Source organism: Hippocampus comes, unplaced genomic scaffold, assembly GCF_001891065.2.
Source record: "Hippocampus comes isolate QL1 unplaced genomic scaffold, H_comes_QL1_v1.1 scaffold122, whole genome shotgun sequence".
In the NCBI taxonomy this organism is placed as follows: domain Eukaryota; kingdom Metazoa; phylum Chordata; class Actinopteri; order Syngnathiformes; family Syngnathidae; genus Hippocampus; species Hippocampus comes.
The window spans coordinates 2,457,234-2,478,287 of record NW_017842059.1 but is presented as its reverse complement, the minus strand read 5'-3'; the positions used below and the strand labels follow the sequence as shown (position 1 = coordinate 2,478,287).

Sequence of the window (21,054 nt, the reverse complement as noted above, 5' to 3'; positions counted from 1 at the left end):
ACACACACACACACACACACACACACACACACACACACACACACACACACACACACACACACACACCCATCGAGCACCATTTTTAGACACGGGGAGTACTGCTTCCACAACAGCAATGACCTGAACCTTTTAAGTGGAAGAGGATGATGGAGGAAAGGGGGGAGAGTTGGGGGGGGGGGTTGTTGACATCAGGAGAAGTAGCCATGACAGTGAACAGTCATTTGGGTTGTCCACACACACACACACACACACACACACACACCCATCGAGCACCATTTTTAGACACGGGGAGTACTGCTTCCACAACAGCAATGACCTGAACCTTTTAAGTGGAAGAGGATGATGGAGGAAAGGGGGGAGAGTTGGGGGGGGGGGGTTGTTGACATCAGGAGAAGTAGCCATGACAGTGAACAGTCATTTGGGTTGTCATAAAGTTTGGAGGAAGTAGTTAGCCAGGACAGATTTAATGGACAATGGGTAACACACACATGGACACATGTAGACAATCCGTGGAGACGCACACGTCACTGAGCCACAATGCATTCGGAAGTGTACACACATGCTCAAACGCACATGCGCGTGCACAATAGAAAGTGTTCAAGTCCCCGGACAGGTTGGCGTCTGGGATCTTCAAGTAGATTACCTTCACAAATAGCTTCAAAATACATATTTTCATGCGGAAGTCAACCTGTGATTAGACCTCCCCAAAAACTCCTCGCCGTGTCTGAAACAGTGACCGTCGACACAGACACTGAATTTTGCGAGGTTTTCGTTGTGACAGATGTTTGTGCTTTGAAGTTTTTTGTTTTCAAACGGATGTACTGCTGTATAACATTGATTATTTGGAAGATTATTCGGTTGCCAATTTTGCTCTTTGCTTTAGTATTGATATATCTGATGATAGATAATGATGTGATGCTCGCTTTTTTCTGCTTAGCGAACCCTGGGGGAAAGTAGGTCAAAGGTTGAACAAGTTAGGCATCCACATTATTGCACTTCTTTGACTATACAGTAGGTTACATGTATCAATCGTGCAGTATATTGATCGTGTTTTATATGACAGACCCATGGCAAGGGCATTCGATGGTTATGTGCAGTTTGCTCTTATGTACATGGCCAATAAGTCTGTAACATGATTTAGAATTAGTAAAAGTAGAAAGGAAACCAGTCAAAAGTTTGGACACACAAATTATCTGAATTGATAGCTGATAAATTGTAAATTAAAACTAAGCATTTTTGAAAAAATAAAAAACTGACAAACCCACTCCAAAAACTAATAAAAAACATTTTTATTAAAAAAAATGTCTAAATGGATATAAAATCCCAAACTGAATTAACCCTGCTCATTTGTAACTTTGTCGTATTTGTGGTGATTTGTTGTGTTATTTGTGCTGCCGTTCAACATTTGGCTTACATTTGTTTACAGGAGTGGATATGAGGCCCCTTTGAAAGTGGCTTCCTATCACTTCCTTTTGCTGTTACCTATTCTTAGGGTGCGTTTGTGTGTGTTCTCACACATCCTCCCTTTTCCTGCCCCATTCTACTTAACATGCTGCGAGCTGAGCAGTTTGGCTGTCTCCATTGTTTAGTGGTGTGTCCCTACGTGTGTGTCCCTGAGTGTAGCCACATTTGCATGCTCATCTACCCCCCACCTCTCTGTTTCGTTTGTTTACGATGAATTAAAATCCAGCTTTTTTTCATTGTAAACAATGTCAGGAAGGCATTCAGCTCCGCCGCCTAATCAAACACACATGTACATGTGCGCAAGTCTTTCACTCCCCTGGCGATCCTGCTGCAGATAAATTACATCAAGGCAATACTAAGTTTTTGTGTCCCCCAATGCCCTTGCCGGACTTACTGTAAATGACTTGCACACTCACTGATAATTATCAGATGTGGCTGAAAAACGACATCAAATACGCTCCATAAAATTAGCATGAAGAGCTGTGTAGACACCGTTTGTCTACCTGGCCTTACCTTTGCCTTGAATTATAGGCCATGAAGGTAACCCCCCCTCCCCACCTCCCTCCTTACAAAGTCTGGCATGGGTGCAAATGTGAAATGAGCCAATTAATCCTTCTGTTTGCTAGTTGATTATGTCCCCGAATGACATGGCTGCTCTTAAACCATGTCTCTCCCCTCCTCTGTTTCTTTTCATTTACTTTCTGTGCCCCATGCCTCAGAATTTAAGGTGCGGTCACCCTTTACCATTCTTAAGAAGTTGGGCGGAATACTTTAGATTGTTATGATAAGGCTATTGTACTAGTTTTCTTTCTTGGGCCAGGCTATAATGGAATTGAGGAAGAAGTTAAGAGCTACGTGTCCACGCAAAGGTGGAGTGCTTGGTACACAGGAAGTCGTGCGGAATCTTTAAAAAAAATTTTCAGCTTTATGGAATCCAAAGAATACGCTGTGAATTGGCCCGCCAGTGCATTTGTGATCAAAATTCTGAAATATAAATGTTTTGGAGAAGGTTAAGAAAACATTATACAACTCAGAATGTCAAACCACAAAGTACTCTATGCGCTTCATATTAAATTTGAATACCATGCAGTTAATGCAGCAGCTTGAGGGTTTACCTTTGTTTGCAAAGTGTATTCGAACATGCTCAATGGGTTCTGTGATTCGCATTTAAGCAGACATTTTTAATCAGGGTCGTTGGTGGCACTTGTGTGATAAATGGGTCCTGCTGCAAACACTTATAAATCATTTGACTGACAAAAAATAAATAAATAAAATTACTGGCACCCATTGCACTTCCTGGTGCGAGCCAACATCAGCACAACTTTGACAATTACCAAGAGAAAGTTATTAACATTATTAACCTTACAATCTGTTGTTGTTGGCCTTCATTAGCACTGGTATTAATATCATCCACGTTAATGACTCATTAATTTTGCATCTTTTAAGATATGAGACATTTTCTGCCGCCGGGTCAAGGTTAAGACGTGTGTAGAAAGTATCATCAGTCACGGTGATCAGTTTCGGTGACCGTGTGTCCCTCATTCATCAAACTGATAGGTTTCGCTGGCCCCGTGGCTGCAAGTCGCCGTCAAGGCCGGAGGCAATTAATAACCCCTTGTGACAGAATTAATGAGTTGACCTGCTCCATTCTCCTGCTGTTCCTTTGACAGATGCGAACATTCAGCAGCTAGTCATCCTCACTAATGCCCGCTACCAACCAGTGGCTCAGGTTGCTGGGTGTGATTGTTGTATGTCATCTGTCTGTGTTGCAATAGACACACATACTTCCAAGATTTAGTACAGTTTGCAGGCCTGAGGATTTCAGAAATGAACAGAAACAGTTTTTCGGTTTCGTTAGATTACCCAATGGGAAACCACCGTAACTAATTTTGGGTTCCGTAAACGTTCATCATGGGAACCCATTTTTCTATTTTGACTGATATTCATAATCAGGAATTCTGATGCTCAAAAGTATAATATTTAAAGGGTAAATGTGTGAAAATGATGCATTAACCATGAACATAATTACATCAGCAGCTGTGTAATCCAGGTTTATTCAATAGAATACATGGATCAAAATATGTTGTTTAACACTTTTATTGTACTCATCATGAATACAAAAAAAAATGACCTTATTACTATATATAGACTTATAGTATTGATATGGCTTGACGTCCTCTTTGCAACCCCAAGAAGATGCACTGTGTATTCTACGATCAATTTGACCAAAGAATCTACCAGACGTCATCGTTAGGCCTACCGACAGTTAACATTAGTATTACTACACCTTGTGACGAATGTTTTATTCATAAAGTTACCATGTCTACAATTAGTAAATTATAGAATAACTAAGACTGTTTCCTAATATTTTTTTATCGCTATTAGCCTTTTGATCTAATGACCAACTTCAAAAACTTGCCTCGGAATTGTGTCTATCGTCGTATTTCTCTTTCGTGTTTTGTGCATACATCACACGTCAGTTTGGTAATACGCCTTTCTTCTGATGATTCGAAAGAAAAATCCGACGGGCATTCCCATTTCTTAAATGTCGTAATACACTATTCTGTGGTTTTCTTTCGCCGCCATCTCACTCGGTCATCCACACGCTTTCTCAGTGTGCAGACTAAACTAGCACCCCGCATGCAAGAAGAAAAACACTCACACACCACACCACAAACACACATACAGGCACAGTGAAATCGCGTTGATCACACATGAGAGATTCTATCGCATAGTCAACTAGTGTGGGGTGATTTTTATGGGAAACGATTTTTTGGTACCGTACAAATGGTCCCACGGGAACGACACCTTCCCGGAAACGATTGTTACCGTGAAATCCTCAGGCATGAGTTTGCTCAACCCAGACAAGATATGCTGCCAAAGGGTAAACAAACCAATTTCGGAACACGAATTTCACCTGCTCTCCACCTGTAGAAGAGTCACAAAGAAAGAGGGTTATGGCATAAAGTCATCTTGACTGGAAAGTGGAGGCTTCTCGAAAGCAGAGGCTCTCCTTGCCCTTGGGTCCTGAAAACTGATCGCTGCATTTCTTTTTTTTAAAAGCGCAGCTTTGTGGAAAAATGCTTCTAACTGCCCTCCTGAAGAGTGCTCAGTGTCTGTTATGACTAAAACAGTTTAGCGGGTTTTCAATCCTCAAAAAGAAGATGACACGCAGTCACGAAAAAAGAATGGCTACACTGCAGTTTCAACTTAATTCTCTTGTTGTCATAAGCGAGGCAATTGCTGTGCTTTGGCACGCAAGGTTCTATCGTGCTGTGCGCTGGGTGTTATATTCCTGAGTTCTATTGTTGCAAAGGCTTTTTGTCAGGCTTTCAGTCCCTGGTGTGTTGAATACTTCGTTGTGGAGGCAGGAAGAAAAGTTTATCTATACTTTGTATGCGGGTCACTCTTCGTGGGCTTCCTTGGCCGAGTGTGGAGGTTGATGTTTTATTTGGTACGCATCACTGTTCAAAGCCTGCTGTGTAGGCTGCCGCCACACAGGAAAACTTAGCTGGGTTATAGGTGACTACTTGCTTGTCTCTCGCTATCCATGTCTTTTTCTTTATTTTTCTTGTCCGTGAACCATTAGCATAAAATTGTCCTTGTACTCATGCAGTGCAACTAATTACCAGCAGACACCACCCCCAATCACATGAAGAAAACTACTCATTAAATACCACAAACCATGGCCTCCTTTCTTTCAGATGAGCTTAATTTTACAAACAACTGGGTTGTGGATGTGGTGGGAGGAAGCTTGACAAAAGAGAAAAGATGAGGAGTGAAAAGGCTTCTAGGGGAGAAAGGGGGAAGAATGTGATGTCCCACACTATGTTGGATTCCAGCTTTTGCCTTTTCAGAATAGCATAAGTCACGAGTCTTTTGTCTGCCTTTGATCTCTTAGTTTAGGGATTTGGCAACTGACAAACCATCTCTATCTCGAAAGAATCCTGCAGAGAGAAAGGCTAAAAGAGAGAAAAAATACATTGAGAAAGTTAGACAATGACAGAGAGGAAAAAAAAAACAAATGCGTTTTTGATTTTGAGAGCCATTTGACAGATTTACGATAAGATTAGAAAAAAAAACAAGATGTTTGTTGAACATTTGTATTTGTGCTTGTGGATTGGTTTGCCACGTTGGCCCGGATAGTAATAAATCCATTGGCTCTTAAGGGAGATTCTTCTCTTCTCTGAGACCATGGTTTCTTAGACCACCCACTGCTGCGGTTTTCTTCCCTCACATACGCTCCCTCTCCTAATAAGAAGCAAATTCCCCATCTTTGCTTAGACATCAGCCTCTCTCTTCCTTCCTAGGTTCCTTTCTGCAGGGCAGCCAGTGCTGTAAACAAACCTGCAAATGTTGACGTCACATTTTTAAACATATATCAAAATATATGCAGCATTTAAAAACCACAGAAAAAATGATGCCAAACCATGACTGATGGCAAACAGACTTGGATGGTGAGCAAAGTATTCTCAAACAGCCACTGGGGGCTCAAGGAACAACTTAATCATTGAAGAGCAAAAAAAAAAAAAAAAAAACTCATCAACCATGCACAGTTTGAGGTATCCTGCCCTAAAACTGTGTCTTTTTAAGAGGCTCAGACCTGAAGGCTGTGAAGCATGCAGCTCAATTAACTCTCTCTACAGCGTTTAGCTGAGGGGCACCAACTCAAACAGCTGGGTGACCTGACTCTCAACTCTAGACACTTTTCTGGTCAGCGCACATGTACAAACTCTGAAACCAGCGATGGCTTTTGTCACCTTAAGCAGTCACAACCCCGGAAACAAACCGCAAATCCAAAGTGCCGTAATAGCTAATTTGAGTGTTGAAGCCCAGGCGTTAAGATAGATAGAGAACACAGCACCTCCTAACTAATCTCTCCTCTTTGTTGCAACTGTGAAACCAAGAAATATAGGCTTCACGTACCCCTGCAGGCCACAATCAAAGAGGCCCTTAGCTTAGGGTTTGCGGGGATTTACTCCTGATGAACCGAGTGGGAGTGGGCAAAGAATGCCTCAGCAGGTAGCAGCTAGCCCAACTCAACACGCTACGCTAATCCAGCATCTGAAGAGGACACGCAGCCCAATAGAGACTTTATTACGCCTTCAAGAGAGGGATTTTCCAGCATTTTATTGGGTTAGTGGATTTCCTCTGCTGTTTGTGTCCACGAGGATGTCAGTTGGTTGATGGAATGCGTGTTAAAAGTCTACTGCAAGAGAATAGGAACCATTTCCAAGGTGACTATTCTCTTGTACAGTATGTGGGGGGCGACTACTGTTCCTATTTGATTTCATTTGTTCCTCAAGGGGGCTGTATTTTCTTCATTTGTTCGTCAGTTGGATTCTGCACAATTTTGTAAAGCGGAACTCATTTCAGTTTGGTGTAGATCCCGATGTGGATTTAGGGCAGCAATGGCTCAGTCTGTAAGTACTTGGCTTTACGACCACAGGATCACGAGTCAAATCTCACTGCGGGTGAAAAAAAATTGCAATTAGGTGTTGGAGAGATGCTAGTCAACAAACCACCCCAAGACAGATGTACACTCGCTGAGCAATTTCCCTAAATCTAAACCAGTAATCTTCCGTTGCACATGGCAGCCTCCTGGATCGACAGGTTATATGGTCCACTTGCTGGTGTGACCGTCTGTGCTGCACCTTTCAGAGAATTGTTCCTTTGTCCAACTACTCTGGTGCAGCACCCGGGGTGAAATATAACCTCGACGGCCTCCTTCGGCCTTTATACAAACTAAAAGAGAGAAACTCCTTGAAAGAACAGCGCCCCGCCCCCCTCACCCCCCCAATCAAAATATCACTGAAGAGAAAGAGGTGCACTGTCAATAAAGGAGAGTTAGGAGGCTGACTATTTTCGATGGAGGTGTGTGTTGTGTTGTGTGTGTGTGTGTGAGAGTGCATGTGTTACCATATACTGTATAATATCAGTTGCAACGTCATAGGAACTGTTGCTTCACAGTCATCTCGTTACCTCTGCGTCCCGCGTCCAAGATGCATTATTTTCCCACGGGACGCACAGTTCCAAATAATGTGCGTTTTTGGGACGCAAGGAAATTTCTCAGTCAAAACAAAAAAAAAACTGCGGTACATCTTTTTTTCCAGCAACGCAGTGTCGCGGTTTGACAATCGCCGCCATTGTTGTTTTGATCTCGCGTTAAGTAATCTCGCAAGAGGAGATTGGCAGGATTGGCCTTGAACCTCGCGGAAACCAGACGATTGCCAAGTTGTGTAACCTTAAAACAAGTGTTGCGAAAGTTTATTGCGGAGATATCATAGATGGAGCAGCTAAAGTTGAATTGTTTTTTGCGATAATAAGTTGACTTTGAGAAAGCCTTGCATCATTGGAAGCAGAGTAAAGAGAGGAGAATTTATGAACTCCAAAACTGAACCATGGGATGAAATAAGAGCATATTTCTCAGCAAATCTTGTATGCCTGAATTAATTAAATTTTTGCAGCATTTGTTTATAAGAAATAAACCTACTATCAATGTATATTGTTGTTGTTTGTGTTCTTATCATATGCAATTGAATAAGTACACCATTTCAGAATTCGAAATTTGGGACTCTAAATGCATAATGGGACTCATACTTTTCTGATCAGCGAGTCCCTGGGACTCGCTGGGGTTAAACTGTAAAATGATCACTGCTTCACAGATCACCCTGAATCTCTGTAGCAAAAATGTAATCCTCGCCTTGCTGATTCTCTCACTTGAGCGATAGGTTCTTGGTTGCGTAGATTTGCACTGAACTGTATCATCCCTCTGGCTTTTTGATGATGTTTGCTCTTCTTCAAGGCAAAACTACAGCATTGCATTGATCATATCTAACCGTAAACATTCTGCCCTTTCTCTTTTAGCCTGCAAGATTGGTTACTACCGTGCCTTGGCGACTGATGGTGCTTGTTCCAAGTGTCCACTCCATAGCTACTCTGTCAGGGAGGGCTCCACATCCTGCGCCTGCGACAAGGGATATTTCCGCTCCGAAACAGACCCGGCATCCATGCCCTGCACCCGTAAGTGCATACCATATCGTATGTAATATATAGTGCAAAGTTTTGTGTTAAAACCTGCAATATATCAACATAAAGCTACGAAATAAGTACAGTGGCTATAAAGCACAACACACAAATACTGCTTTTGCCCAGTCATAAATTATTCACTGCATTGTTAACCTGGGCTAGCCAGTCACACACTTTTCTGCGCACAGAACGCTTGCGTGGGCTGTTTTTGAAGATGTATTTTGATTTCAGGTTGTAGTGATCAGTCACAGTATTCAACCTCCAAACTGGGTACAAAGAGATACAGTCCAGATTTGTTTTTCCACAGACATTGCAAAACATGGAGATGAGCGTGAGAGAGAAAGACTTACAGAGAGCAAAGTAAAACAAATCCTTTTTTGTCCCTCTCTTGGCCTTCATTTTTCTTAACCCAGCAGCATGAGTCAGTTATTATTCCATGCCAAGCTCGCAGTGATTGGTGAAACAAATACCACTGAGAATCATGCATTCTCCTGATACTCTTTCCTTTTGGGACTTCATCCACCCTCTGAGTCATGGTACTTGGAGTTCATATGGGTAGAAATGTACACTCAGAAAAAGTCCTTTCTCTTGCCGCACAGGAAATAACAGCAATTTTGCTTCCATATGACAGATGTTTATGTCGAACCGAGTATGTGTCATAAAGCAATTTCTACCAACCAAAACATCTGTTAAGTTGCTTTGCTCATAGCTGGCTCACCATAAGGCCCGAATGACCTGTCAAGTTCCTCTGGATTCATCAGTCAGCTCAACGGTTTATTGGATCAGACAAGAGGCGGATTCCTAAACTCCCCGAACTGAAACAAATCCAAATAGTGAAATGTTTCCAGTGGAATTTGATAAATATGCAATCAAACGCTGCTTGATTTGTGAAATATTCTTACAGTGAAGCAGTGTTGCTAATTTCTCCAATGGCCAGATTTGCAGTTTTTAATTGCTCCATTTGTTATTTGAATAACAGAGAACATATGGCCAAAATAATTCATCCCCCTTGCCAAATTTCTTCATCAATATATCTAACCACATTAGTATGTACCATTTTAACCAGCACCAATAAATTTGTTGTTTTATTGCATTTATCAATGTCGTCGTGTTCTGATGGCGTTCAATAAAATCATAAATTTTCCAAAGCCAATTAGTATGTGGTCTCACTTGCGAGAAGCTGCTGGCTGACATCATCTCCGTTGTCTGTCCCGTTAGTCAGTGTGGCATTCAACCGTGTGGCTGCTGCAAGCAACAGCTGCCATAGCTCATTACTTGGCTGCTTTTATTGGACCATGCATCGCAATCTTGTGCGTTCCAAACTGCAACCGACCTTTGGCCTCTGCTTCGTCAGCCGCTCAACATTTGATCTTTGAACTATCCATCCACCGTTTGTCGTCTGCTCTTTTCCTTGTGCATTTTGTTTTTGCTTCTCACCCTGATGTGTAATTACAGCTGTCAATCACACTTTCCTCTACATCCCCACAATTTTGTGCCTTCCTCTCAACTTCCGCTCAAAAACATTTTACATTTTTTCTTTCTTTCTGACTGAATTGGGTGGTGGGGGTGGGGAATCTGTGGATTAAGGGTCTGTCAACAAGAAAATGGTGACACGAAGCTTTGTGAGGTCAATCTTCTTCTTTAACAAGAACAATAATATTTCATTGTTGTATCTTTCATCCCTCCAAAAATAAGATCAGGTTACGATGCAAATTCTTATCGTAGGTAGGGGACATCTCTCAAGTGAAATCTGCAGCTAAGTCAGGAGTGAAACATGTTCCAGGGAGACTAGTCGGTGGTAGCAATGCTTATATATACAGTACACACAACATAAAACTACACATACACTCAGCGCAGAGCAGTCATGAAGGCCGTGGTCAGACACCCGTGGGAGTTGGTTGCTCTGCTGCCTGATGGTTACAAGAAAGGGCTGTTCTACAATTTGGGGTTTCTTTTGGCCCCTTGATGTGTTTCTCAGATTTTTCCCAGTTTTCTTAGTGGCGGTTTGGCTTCGAACAATGAGGATGGAATGGGGAAGCCCCAAGGGGGGCATTGAATATATCCCAGATGGATTTCAGTAGTGGAGTTTGATGCTAAGGCCAATTTTGCCTGCCCTCCACCTTGGACCTGCACAACACTCTGCTAACACATACTGATAGGAAGAGACAGGAGGGAAAAAAGGCAGACAACGACGAGAGGTTGGGGCATGTGAAGGGAGACGTTTTAGAGTAAAAATGAGAAAGACAGATGAAGCATGGGCTGAGAGGAAAGAAAAGAACTAATGCTCGGGGTAAATTGCCTGCCCATGAATGGATCAAAAAGGTACGGGAGGGGGAGGTCTTAGCTTCAACTTTGTTTTGGACAAACTCTTGGATATGTGACTATATACGTAAAGGCCTTATTGATTTAATGTTCGTCCACAAATCCATTTCCCTCTCCACAAACTCTCTTGGGATTAATTATAAAGTGTCACTCACAGCCAACAGCTCTCCCACTCTCCCTTGCTGTCATTGGTGCATTCTGGGAGAGCGACAGGTGTAGCTAACGTTGGTTGAAATAGCATCGAGAAGCAGTGACGTGCGAACAAGAAACCCAACACATCTGTCCACTTGAAAAGTAGGACAGCTGTAATGATCCGTTGAGACTACAGTCGTATTAAACCAAAATAATATTCCTTGGTAGAGCACTTAAAACACAGATGGGTAGTGAAATTACCGCACATTGTTCAATACAAAATTGGGCAGGGAACTTAGTTGAGCCTAACAAGCTGAAAAGCGCTCTATTATAATCACGGTTGGGTGTCGGCGCCTTAATTTAGCAACCCCATCTTTCACTCCAACAAATGAAAAGTGGGCAAGGAAGACAAAATACAATGGAGGTGTGTGTGGCGGTGCTTCAATCGTCGTTTTTAATGAGCTTTGCGAATATATTTGTGATAATAACATTATCGACACATTTCTATCCCTTCCCTCCAGGCATGGTCTGATCATACTAATCAATTTCCAAACCCTTACTTCTCAGCATCACCCTTTCCTCTGCATTTGCTCAACTTTTCAAGTTTCAAGTGCAATTGCACACCCATACTGCCCGCAGACATTCCCAAATGCACAATGGGTATATCTGCTTTTCGCAGTCTCGTTAATTGAGCAATATTTGTCCACACAGAGTACGCCCCTCAAGGCATTGAGCGTTCCGCCCTCTCTGTGTCTCAGCGACATAGTTCACTGTCATTGTGCTACTCTAAAAATAACACTGATAATTAATTTCCTTTGCAAATGATTAGTCTGCCAACTGACAAGATTTCATATTTCAGCGTGCATCGATCCCCCCCAAGCGCTTCATTAGTCAGATGGAGATGGAGAGAGGGCAGGGAGAGTTAAGTCGATTACCGAATCTTATGTTTGAAAGCAACACGCAAAAAACACATTTATTCAAGTAGAGCTGACATGTAAATTGAAATTGATGATGAGGGGAGTCTGTGTCACAACTGCATTGCGGCTTGCATATAAAAGCAGTTTGTAGACTCAAGATCAAAGTAGTTGTGGTGGTGGTGGCGGTGGGCTGGGGTGGCGGTGCTCGAGAACGAGGTCCAACACAAACACGGTCTGCAGTTATTGTTGGCAGCCATAAAGGCAGTCTGTTAGATACCGACTGGCATTTCGCTGTCTGCCGCGGATCCGACACGTGAAAAAAATCTTTCGGTTGATTGAATTTCAGTTAAGATGCACAGGCGAAATCGGAACCTCCCATGTTTTGATGTACAGGGCATTAAAGAGGAATTCAAGGAGCTTCAGCTTTTCGTTTAAATGACACGCCAATTGAGCATCGAATATAAACTCACTCACGATATTAAGTACACCTGGTTGCCATGTAACACAGGCGTGTCAACTGTGATTCAAATTTGCAATTTGAATTTACTGAAAGTAATTCAATGTTTTTTCTTTTACAAACATTCAAAACACCTCTTGGTGTGATACCATACAACCTCAATGAAAAACATCTCTCTCACGAAGTCGGTGAAATAATATTGTTTCATGTATAGAATAAATTTGTAATGCGGTTCTATTCAGATTGTGAAGCTGTGCCTTACGCACATGTACCCACATCACAACTAGGCACGCTGGTTTATTACAAAGTAGGTTTTCCCAACTGTTAGCAATGAGCAATTTATTGTAAATATACACCATAATGTCGTCTTCTCCACTTCAGCAGTGACCACAGGAACATTTTACTGTAACTCAGTACCTTAGCATTTAACCCAGCACTGTTTGTTCAAACCGTCAACTTTTTCATGAATCTCTGTAGGGCCTCCGACAGCGCCTCTCCACCTCATTTCCAACGTGAACGAGACTTCGGTCAACCTTGAATGGAGTGCGCCAAGGAACGCAGGAGGACGGCAGGATCTGACCTACAACGTAGTGTGTAAACGCTGTGGGCCCGATGGGCGACGCTGTCAAGCTTGCGGCAATGCGATCCACTTCAGCCCCCAGCAGCTGAGTCTGAAGGGAACAAGAGTGTCCATCAACGAACTGCAGGCCCATACCAACTACACGTTCGAAGTGTGGGCGGTAAATGGCGTCTCGCCACAGAGCCCCGGGCCAGAACAGGCAGTGTCTGTGACCGTCACCACCAACCAAGCCGGTAAGCTAATCAGACATGGTTTGATTGTGTTTGTGGGAGGAGAATGTCATTAAAGAGCCTTAGGGAAGTGTTCAGGTCCAACTACCGGTAGTATAAATTGAAGTAAGATCTGCCTGCTGCTTTTGGACAATGCATCTACAATAGGTAGATTCAATGGAAAGTTAACATTGTAACGAAAAGGTTTTCCATACACCTGGGTATCTTGACTAATTTTCTGAATTGATTCGATTTCGATTAAAAAAAAAAAAAGGAAAAAAAATATATATATATCCACTGACTCTTGATGTAGTGAGGATATAAAAAAAGTTGTCAGCGACAACGGACAGTCGTATGTTTTGCTACTTTCTGAAATCTTATCACTTGAGACAGTGAGGCGATGAGCAATCTGAAAAGCGCCGATGCTGATAGTACCTGTTAGTAAAGTTGGTTGGTTGCGTTTTGTTATCACACCCACGAATGTTTAATATATATTTTTATGTATGAACAAAAGCAATGAAATAGTACAAAAAGAGCACCACAGAGGCGCGTGCGTGTGCATGGGCGCTTGTAAGTTAGTTGAAAGACAGGAGAGAGAAGCAGCGCAAGTGAATGTTGATGTATTTCAACAAACGCACATGCAAATAACCATTTATCGTGCCCGATAAAAACTATCACGTCCATTTTTTCTCATTGAACGATAAGTTGATATAGTGACAGGCCTATGTCAAGACATTTAAAATGTTCATAGCTGCACTTTGACAAGCCGTGGCCATATGTATTCCACACAGTGCAGTTTCATACCATTTGCTATCCATCCATCAATTTTTGCACCACATATCCTTACTCTTAGCATTTAGCTTAGCAATATAGCTCAGCTTTTCTTTACGTTGTCTCTGCTGCCTATCAGACCAAACAACAACCACAGACGTCCCGTTATCTCATCTTGGAAAAGTGCAGCGAAGCTCGGCTGGCCAGCTTTTGTTTACGTTGCCTCCGCTGGCGATGACGCTTGCCAGATCCGACAAAAATTAATGCAGGGCCCTCTGCTCGCCTGCGATGTTGAAAGTGCAATGAATAGGTGCTGGAACTCGTCAGTTTGTACTGTAATCCAATTGCGATTAAGTCCACACGATTATAGTATCCAACCTTGAAGGTAAAAATACAGCTAAAAAGGAAAAGGCACAGCTTGGTTGTCATCACTCTTCGACGGCTGCCAAAAGCAGGCTGCCTCCGAGGCGGTGCCAAGGCCGCTCGCCGTGTTCCTGGAGGAACCCTTGGCTGCGGCTCTCATTCAAGTGAATGGGAACATGCACTTGTTAAAATATTTCCCCAAGTTTGAATATTTATGATAAATATTGTTGAGGAGACTTCGGGTGGTTCTGTGTTACTGTATTTTAATGTGGCTTTCAATATTAGCCTAAATAATTTTGCAGTTTTGGAACAGTAAAAGTGACATCATTTTTTCCAATAGCAGGCAAATAATGATCGGTCTGATAAATATCATGCATCCCAAGTGTCCATAGCATGTGAGAAACTGGCCGCTTAGGAAGAGACTATTAGCAGTGCACTGACCTATGTGCACCTGAAGGAGATTGGTAAATTTGTAGTGTGCACCATATGTGATCGTTCTGCCTTTTGGGGGTGGTAATAATCCGCATGACAAAACATGATTCTTCAAGATGGGAATAATTTTTGTGACAGCTGGATGACGTGTAGGGTGATGGATTCCTTTCGGTGTGAAATTATTTTCTGCAATATTCCTCTTGAGGTTTGCATAATTATGCACGTGAAGCCCGGGATAGTGCAAACGGCAAGGTGCTAGATTTAGAGCTGCAAATAAGGGATTAGATGAGTTATGTTGATACACCGGTATCGAAGGTGTCCTTAAAATGCTGCAGAAAACTGTTTGTTTTTCCAGCACAATCTGTCCATCAAGGCGACATCTTTTCATGAGCCCCTGGAAGCTCCGAGATGCATTCAGAGCCACCGCTGGTTTTGTCATTTAGCCATTTTGTGACTGGTTGTTGTGCAAATGGCTTTTACAACCCTAGTTTGTTCTCGTCATCCCTCCCTGCTCCCCACCACTTAAAACTGATCATTACTTTGGTCTCGTTTACTGTTCTGCTCTTGGGTGGCAAGCTAAGTGCCCCTTTTGTGTCACTTTTTATCACTAATTTCCATCCCTGGCAAAAGTGAATGTCTTGGATGCAGTTCGGACTAGCAATTTGAGGACACAGTGGCTTGATTTATCAGCTGGGGTCAGGAAAATAGAGATGAATGACTGTGCTGCCTGTGGGAGAGCTGAGAGCACTGCCAGACGGCCTTGTGTAGGAGCTGTAATAGAGTGCACCTCTGAGTCAAGGCCGAGGTTTTTCACTAATGTGACAGGGTGGTCGCATTGGCGCACATTTGCGCAAAACAATCCAAAAAGAGCATTCTCCCACACATGGACTGACACGCACTCTGCGACGTCCCTCTGCGATTTAAGTAGACTAATCTGCGGCCTCCAGGTTTTATGGTAGACGTTGCCTTTGGCTTATCACTGCTACATGTTTCACAACGGTTCCATTGGATTAGTCAGAAGGCACTCGTAACTTGAAGTGTGTGTATGTCTATACGGATGTGGAAAGCGAGATATAGAGTGTTCATGCATTTCGAGACCATCAGCATTTGCCCCTCAAACAATGTTGCCTATGTGTCCACGTTTCTTTTAGTATGTGCGTGTGTGTGTGTGTGTGTGTGTGCGTGTGTGTTTGTGTGTGTGTTAAAGAGGATATCTCCTGAATGATTGGATTTCTTTCTGCTAATGCTCACTAGAGGATTTGGAATCTCTGGTTTCAGCCTCTGGTAATACAGCTCGTCATCTGCGGCTGTCCCATTGCCCGTGCTGCCTCCCTTCATCCAGACACGGTGGATTACTCATTTATTATGATAGATTTATTAGGATTTATAACTAGCTGTGGAAAAGACGGCGCAGCCTCCACCGGCTCCCCATTAAAGTTCAAATTTCAGGCGAAAAGGAAGAGGTTAGGGGGGCCAGCTTGGAATGAAGGAACACTCGTGGATTTTTAACTATGAGGAAAATGAATGGAGGGTTTTCAGAGAACCACGCCAAAGGAAAATTAACACATTAGCACTGTTGATTGCATGTGCATGGATGTGTAACTAAACGTGTGTGTGTGTGTATGTGTGTGTGTGTGTGTGTGTGTGTGTGTGTGTGCATGTGTGTGTGTGTGATTGTGTGTGTGTGCGCACGTGTATGATGGAGTCAGATTCTTTGCCTCGATGAGAAATAAAATCCAGTGGCATAAATCAGTGGGAGTGTAACTCCATCACCGGGACTGCAAGAGGAGTAAAAAGGCGTGGGAGGGGGTTTGGTTGGTGGGTGGGGGCCAGCTTTGAACTGACCCCTGGCAGTAAAAGAAAGTGTTTTCCCCTTGCCTGGGATCAAATACTTTGTGTTTGAGTGTGTGTATATTGTGATAAAGACAAAAAAAATCATCTCAAATGAAAGTGTTTATGTCTCGATAATAAATTCTTGGCAACCTGAGGTGACAAAATGTGAATTAGAGCATGAGAAAGTGTGTGCGCGGGGAGCTTGTCTGTCAGCAAACTTGTGTGTGTGTGAGTTTCCATCTCGCTGGCAAAACGGACATGTGCAAATGTGTTTGGGGAGATGGAAGCACCCGTTACATGGGCTGGGAAAGGATCATGTAAGCAGAAGCCTTTTTTTTTTTTTCCCCTTGGTGACAGCAAAACTGAGGGACTCAAATCTGGCAACTGCGATTCAATCTGGCAACCACATGTGCTCCCCTGCATCTCTCTCTCTCTCTCTCTCTCTCTCTCTCTCTCTCTCTCTCTCCCCCTCTGTGAAATTGACCACATATTTGCGCAAGCACATTCAGTTTTCTCCTCGCTCTACATACAGTGAAAGCTCAACATGGTTGCAAAGTAAAACCCTAAACAAACTGTGTTTTATGTGGAGATAATTGATGACAAATACAAGCCCAATGAGAATGTCACATGTAATGTCGGTGAGTCCATATATGGGGTTTACTTTTGTTTTTTCTTCAATTCGTCATAAAACACAGCCTTTATGGATCACTTCATTCCGGCCAGGGTTGATTGTAACCTTGCGGTCTCATGTAAGGAATTCTCAGGAGGGCCCACTCAAAAGTCCACTCATCTTCATCCTCACATTAGTTGAAGGAGAAATAAAAATGCAACAAGAGAAGCAGAACACGATTAAATCGCAATATCTGTCATCTTTGGAGAAAAGATGGATGTGTGGATTACATGAGTGGAATGAAGGTCAGTGAACCTTTTGTTGGGTTTTTTTTTTTTTTTTTTTTGCTTTCGTAGCTGGAGTGTCCTCGCTCAATCCCAAGGGGGGCCTCAAATTGGCTCTCCCCGGCTGGGTAAGATTGATCGAGGGATACAAATGGCCGCCGTCTAATTGTTTAACAGAGATGCAACACATTAGGCCGACACAACCTTGGGTTAATCCATTTACCAGGAGACGTCTGCAATCCCAAACCTCTTCATCTCCATCTCAGCTCCCACCAGTACCACTGAAATGCCCCCTCCTGATTTTGCATCGCAGGCTTGAAATTCAATCTACGGCTGGTGCTTAAATTCCAGGCCTGTTTGAACTCAATCCGCAGCTAAAAGCGGGGTTTTGTTCACATAAGCTTAAATACTCAGTTCCCTGGAGCCCCGGGGCAAACCGATGAGAATGTATATAATGTCAGAGATAATCCAATCGTGATCTGTGGATGATGAACCCCTCATTAATCACTCCACTGTAATGTTTTCAAAGACAGATTGTCTGACATTAGGAAGGTTACAGTGTCGTAAAAGTGTTTGATGTAAACCTTTAAGGTCCAATAAAATTCTGCCTCGGCAAAGTAGACGAGGGTAAGGTTGGTTGGTCAGGAGTGTTAAAAATGTGTTTTAAGTTCCCACAGAACTGTTTTTAGATTGCTTGTAGTTTGTAGTCTATTTTTATTTTTTTCATCAGCATTTTTGAATATCAACGAGAAAGATCTTTCTTCAGTATAGTTTGTACTCTACTGTTGAATTTTTCTTTGTGCTATTGGTTATGCCATGTTTTTGTGATTTAAAAAAATGAGATCAAGATAAATGATTAAAAAAAAATCCCCATGACTGTGATGTGGAACTTGTTCAGCTCAAATAAGAAAAAAAGTGTTTTTTTTTTTAACTGTTTCTTTCCACTTCTCCTCTGAAAGAGATTTATTTTTGTAAAGGCTAATTAACAAAAAACACAACAATCTGAAATGATTTATCTTGGTCTATTTTTTTTTATATCACAAAACCCACCTGGGGTGTGTAGACTTTTTATTTAGCCGACCCTCCCTGAAGATAGAAGTTTGATTTGTGCCTCGGTGACATACTGAAGCCTGAGTTCAACAGTGAGCCATTATCTGCGTTTTAACCTTCACGTGTTCAAGGCGCCCAAATGCAGATAGCTCTGTTGCTTGAATTATGGCCTTATTATCAGCTGCTGCAGAAATGGCTCAGGATAAGATCGCTCTGTGGCGCTTTAATGAAAACCAATTGATTTGCTCTCTTGAAGACGAAAAAAGGCAAAGGCCGCGAGTCAATTTTTCGTGCTTTTTCCGGCGTGCACTTTGGAGCCTCGTAGGCTTTCCCAAGGTGACCTGCAGATATGCAGAAAATCAAGGTTGTTATTACTTTGCCACCTTGTAGGATTGCGTGTCAGCTAAGGGAACATTGGATCAGTTGAATGCATTCCAACCATCAACGCTGTAATATATTATATTTCTCATCGAGCTGTGTGGTTTTGCAGCATCACTTTTTCAATAAAGGCCAAAACCAAACACAAGTGAATGCCTCGTGGTGTCGAGGATAAAAGAGCAGAAGATTTAAGAGGGCAACAGAAACAGACTTATTGTCTCCAAGGCTGCAGCATGAAAGACAAGTTGAAAACAGCAGGCCCTAAATTGCTTTTTCTCTCGTATAGCTCCCTCCCCGGTAACATCTGTCCAAGCGAAGAACATCACAAGACACACCATCTCGCTGGTGTGGCAACCTCCAGAACGAGCCAATGGGGTGATCCTTGAGTACGAGGTCAAGTACTACGAAAAGGTAAGTCGTTGAAACGTTGACACGTTGCCCAGTATTGTTTTCCAGTTGCTTCTCTTGTCTTATTCTCTTTTTTATTTCCTGCAGGACCAAAATGAAAAAAGCTACAGGATCATCAAAACCTCATCCAGAAACGCAGACATCAAGGGTCTCACGCCCCTCACCTCTTATGTGTTCCACGTGCGTGCACGCACAGCGGCCGGCTACGGTGAATGCAGCGGCCCGTTTGAGTTCATGACAAACTCCAGTGAGTCGAGCCACATATTACTTGCTCTTTTCAAGAACGTGACTTTTTTTTTTTTTCATGGCTGAAGCACCTTTGCAAAATCCTGCAATGATAGCATCTTTTACGAGTGACTTTTTCAGAGGGCCATTTATCAAAATAGATGTTGTGTGTAAAAGATAAATGATTTCAGTACTGCAGCACCTGACTTGCATCTTGGGGAGTCACCATTCTTCACGCTGCAATGAGTCTTAGTAGGCATACCAGTAAAGGTTCAACCTTTATGAATTTTTGAAGAATTATATCATTTGGACTCAATTGCTGTTGGTCACTGAGCTTGGATTTCTTTCAGCAGGCTCAAAATGTCATAAGCTAAGACGAGTGATACATCACACTTCGGTGAAAAACAATTTCAGGTCCAAAAATTTTGAACGATAGCAAATACTGATGTTTTGGGAGGTGAAATGTATCCATAACAATTCTTGATCGAGCCATGCAAGAAATACAACAAACCGAAAGCCACATTATGGCGTGAACGGTTTCCAGAACTGATCGAGGGACCAGGTGTCTCCTTTGTGATGCAGATCCAAACAGCGGTGCATGATAATGACACGGACAAGCACACAACCAAATGGGCTGTCATTATCTTTCAATGAGGGCCAACAGGAGTACACTTTATGGTGGAATCGTAAAACAAAGTGATGTGTGCATATGCGTGTGTGTGCGCGTGCGCGTGGCGTGGCGGAGTGGGGGATCAGGTGTATACAGAGAGTTTGGGAGATATCGAGAGGGTGCATGAGGGGTCAATGACCGACACAGAATATATTGCTCTTTTTTTACTTGTTATTTCATTCTTCCCTCTCTTAGTGCCAGCTCCCATAATTGGTGATGGAACAAACTCGACAGTGTTACTGGTGTCTGTGGTCGGCAGCGTGGTGCTCCTCCTTCTCCTCATCAGCGCTTTTGTCATCAGCCGAAGGTGGGCTTCATCCCTCCGGCTCTTTTATTCTCTGTCAGTCTGTGTGATGAGCGATGTCTTGCTTAGCACCAGGAAAAGTAGCTGTCAGAAAGCCGAGCAGGAAAGCTATTGCGCCATACTCACACATGATGAGTGATGGCTCCCCACATCGGAGACGTGATTGACAGCTCCGACAGCTGAAGAGATGCAATCAGCGACCCCTCGATCCCTGTCCTCTGCATCCATCCTCACTTCTTATCCTCTCTCCTCTACTTATCCCGTAGCGACTCCAATCTGGGCCGCTGGTTATTGTCTCCTGCTGTGCCTTGCTTACCGGCGTGAAGAAAATGAGAGAAAGGCAAACGGTTTAAGAAAAGGAAGAGGGAGGATCGCAGTGGACATTGAGTTAAGCAAGAAATGAAAAGTAGCAGGCAAAATTGAAACAGGGGCAGACAGAGAGGCATCAGGTGGATTTACGGTGACCCAATCATAGGGTGTTAACCAGCGAGCAGGACAAAGCTCCATCACACAGATGGGATTACATGCAGATGGGGCTGCCTCACTTCAGGGTCCTAACCACGCTCGGTGTGTGTGTGTGTGTGTGTGTGTGTGTGTGTGTGTGTGTGTGTGTGTG

At 43.0% G+C, this 21,054-nt stretch overlaps 1 protein-coding gene across 2 annotated transcripts in view; it reads left to right on the top strand.

Moving 5' to 3' along the window:
- epha4l (eph receptor A4, like) overlaps positions 1–21,054 on the top strand; it is a 49,837-nt gene that overhangs the window by 17,208 nt on the left and 11,575 nt on the right. The window contains exons 4-8 of one of the 2 annotated variants that reach the window (XM_019861559.1): positions 8,332–8,487; positions 12,799–13,134; positions 19,118–19,242; positions 19,327–19,486; positions 20,330–20,441. In XM_019861559.1, the coding sequence (XP_019717118.1) occupies positions 8,332–8,487; positions 12,799–13,134; positions 19,118–19,242; positions 19,327–19,486; positions 20,330–20,441 (889 nt within the window). Of the gene's footprint in view, positions 1–8,331; positions 8,488–8,800; positions 10,002–12,798; positions 13,135–19,117; positions 19,243–19,326; positions 19,487–20,329; positions 20,442–21,054 lie in introns of those variants that run through there. The other variant, XM_019861560.1, reaches the window with a different exon arrangement.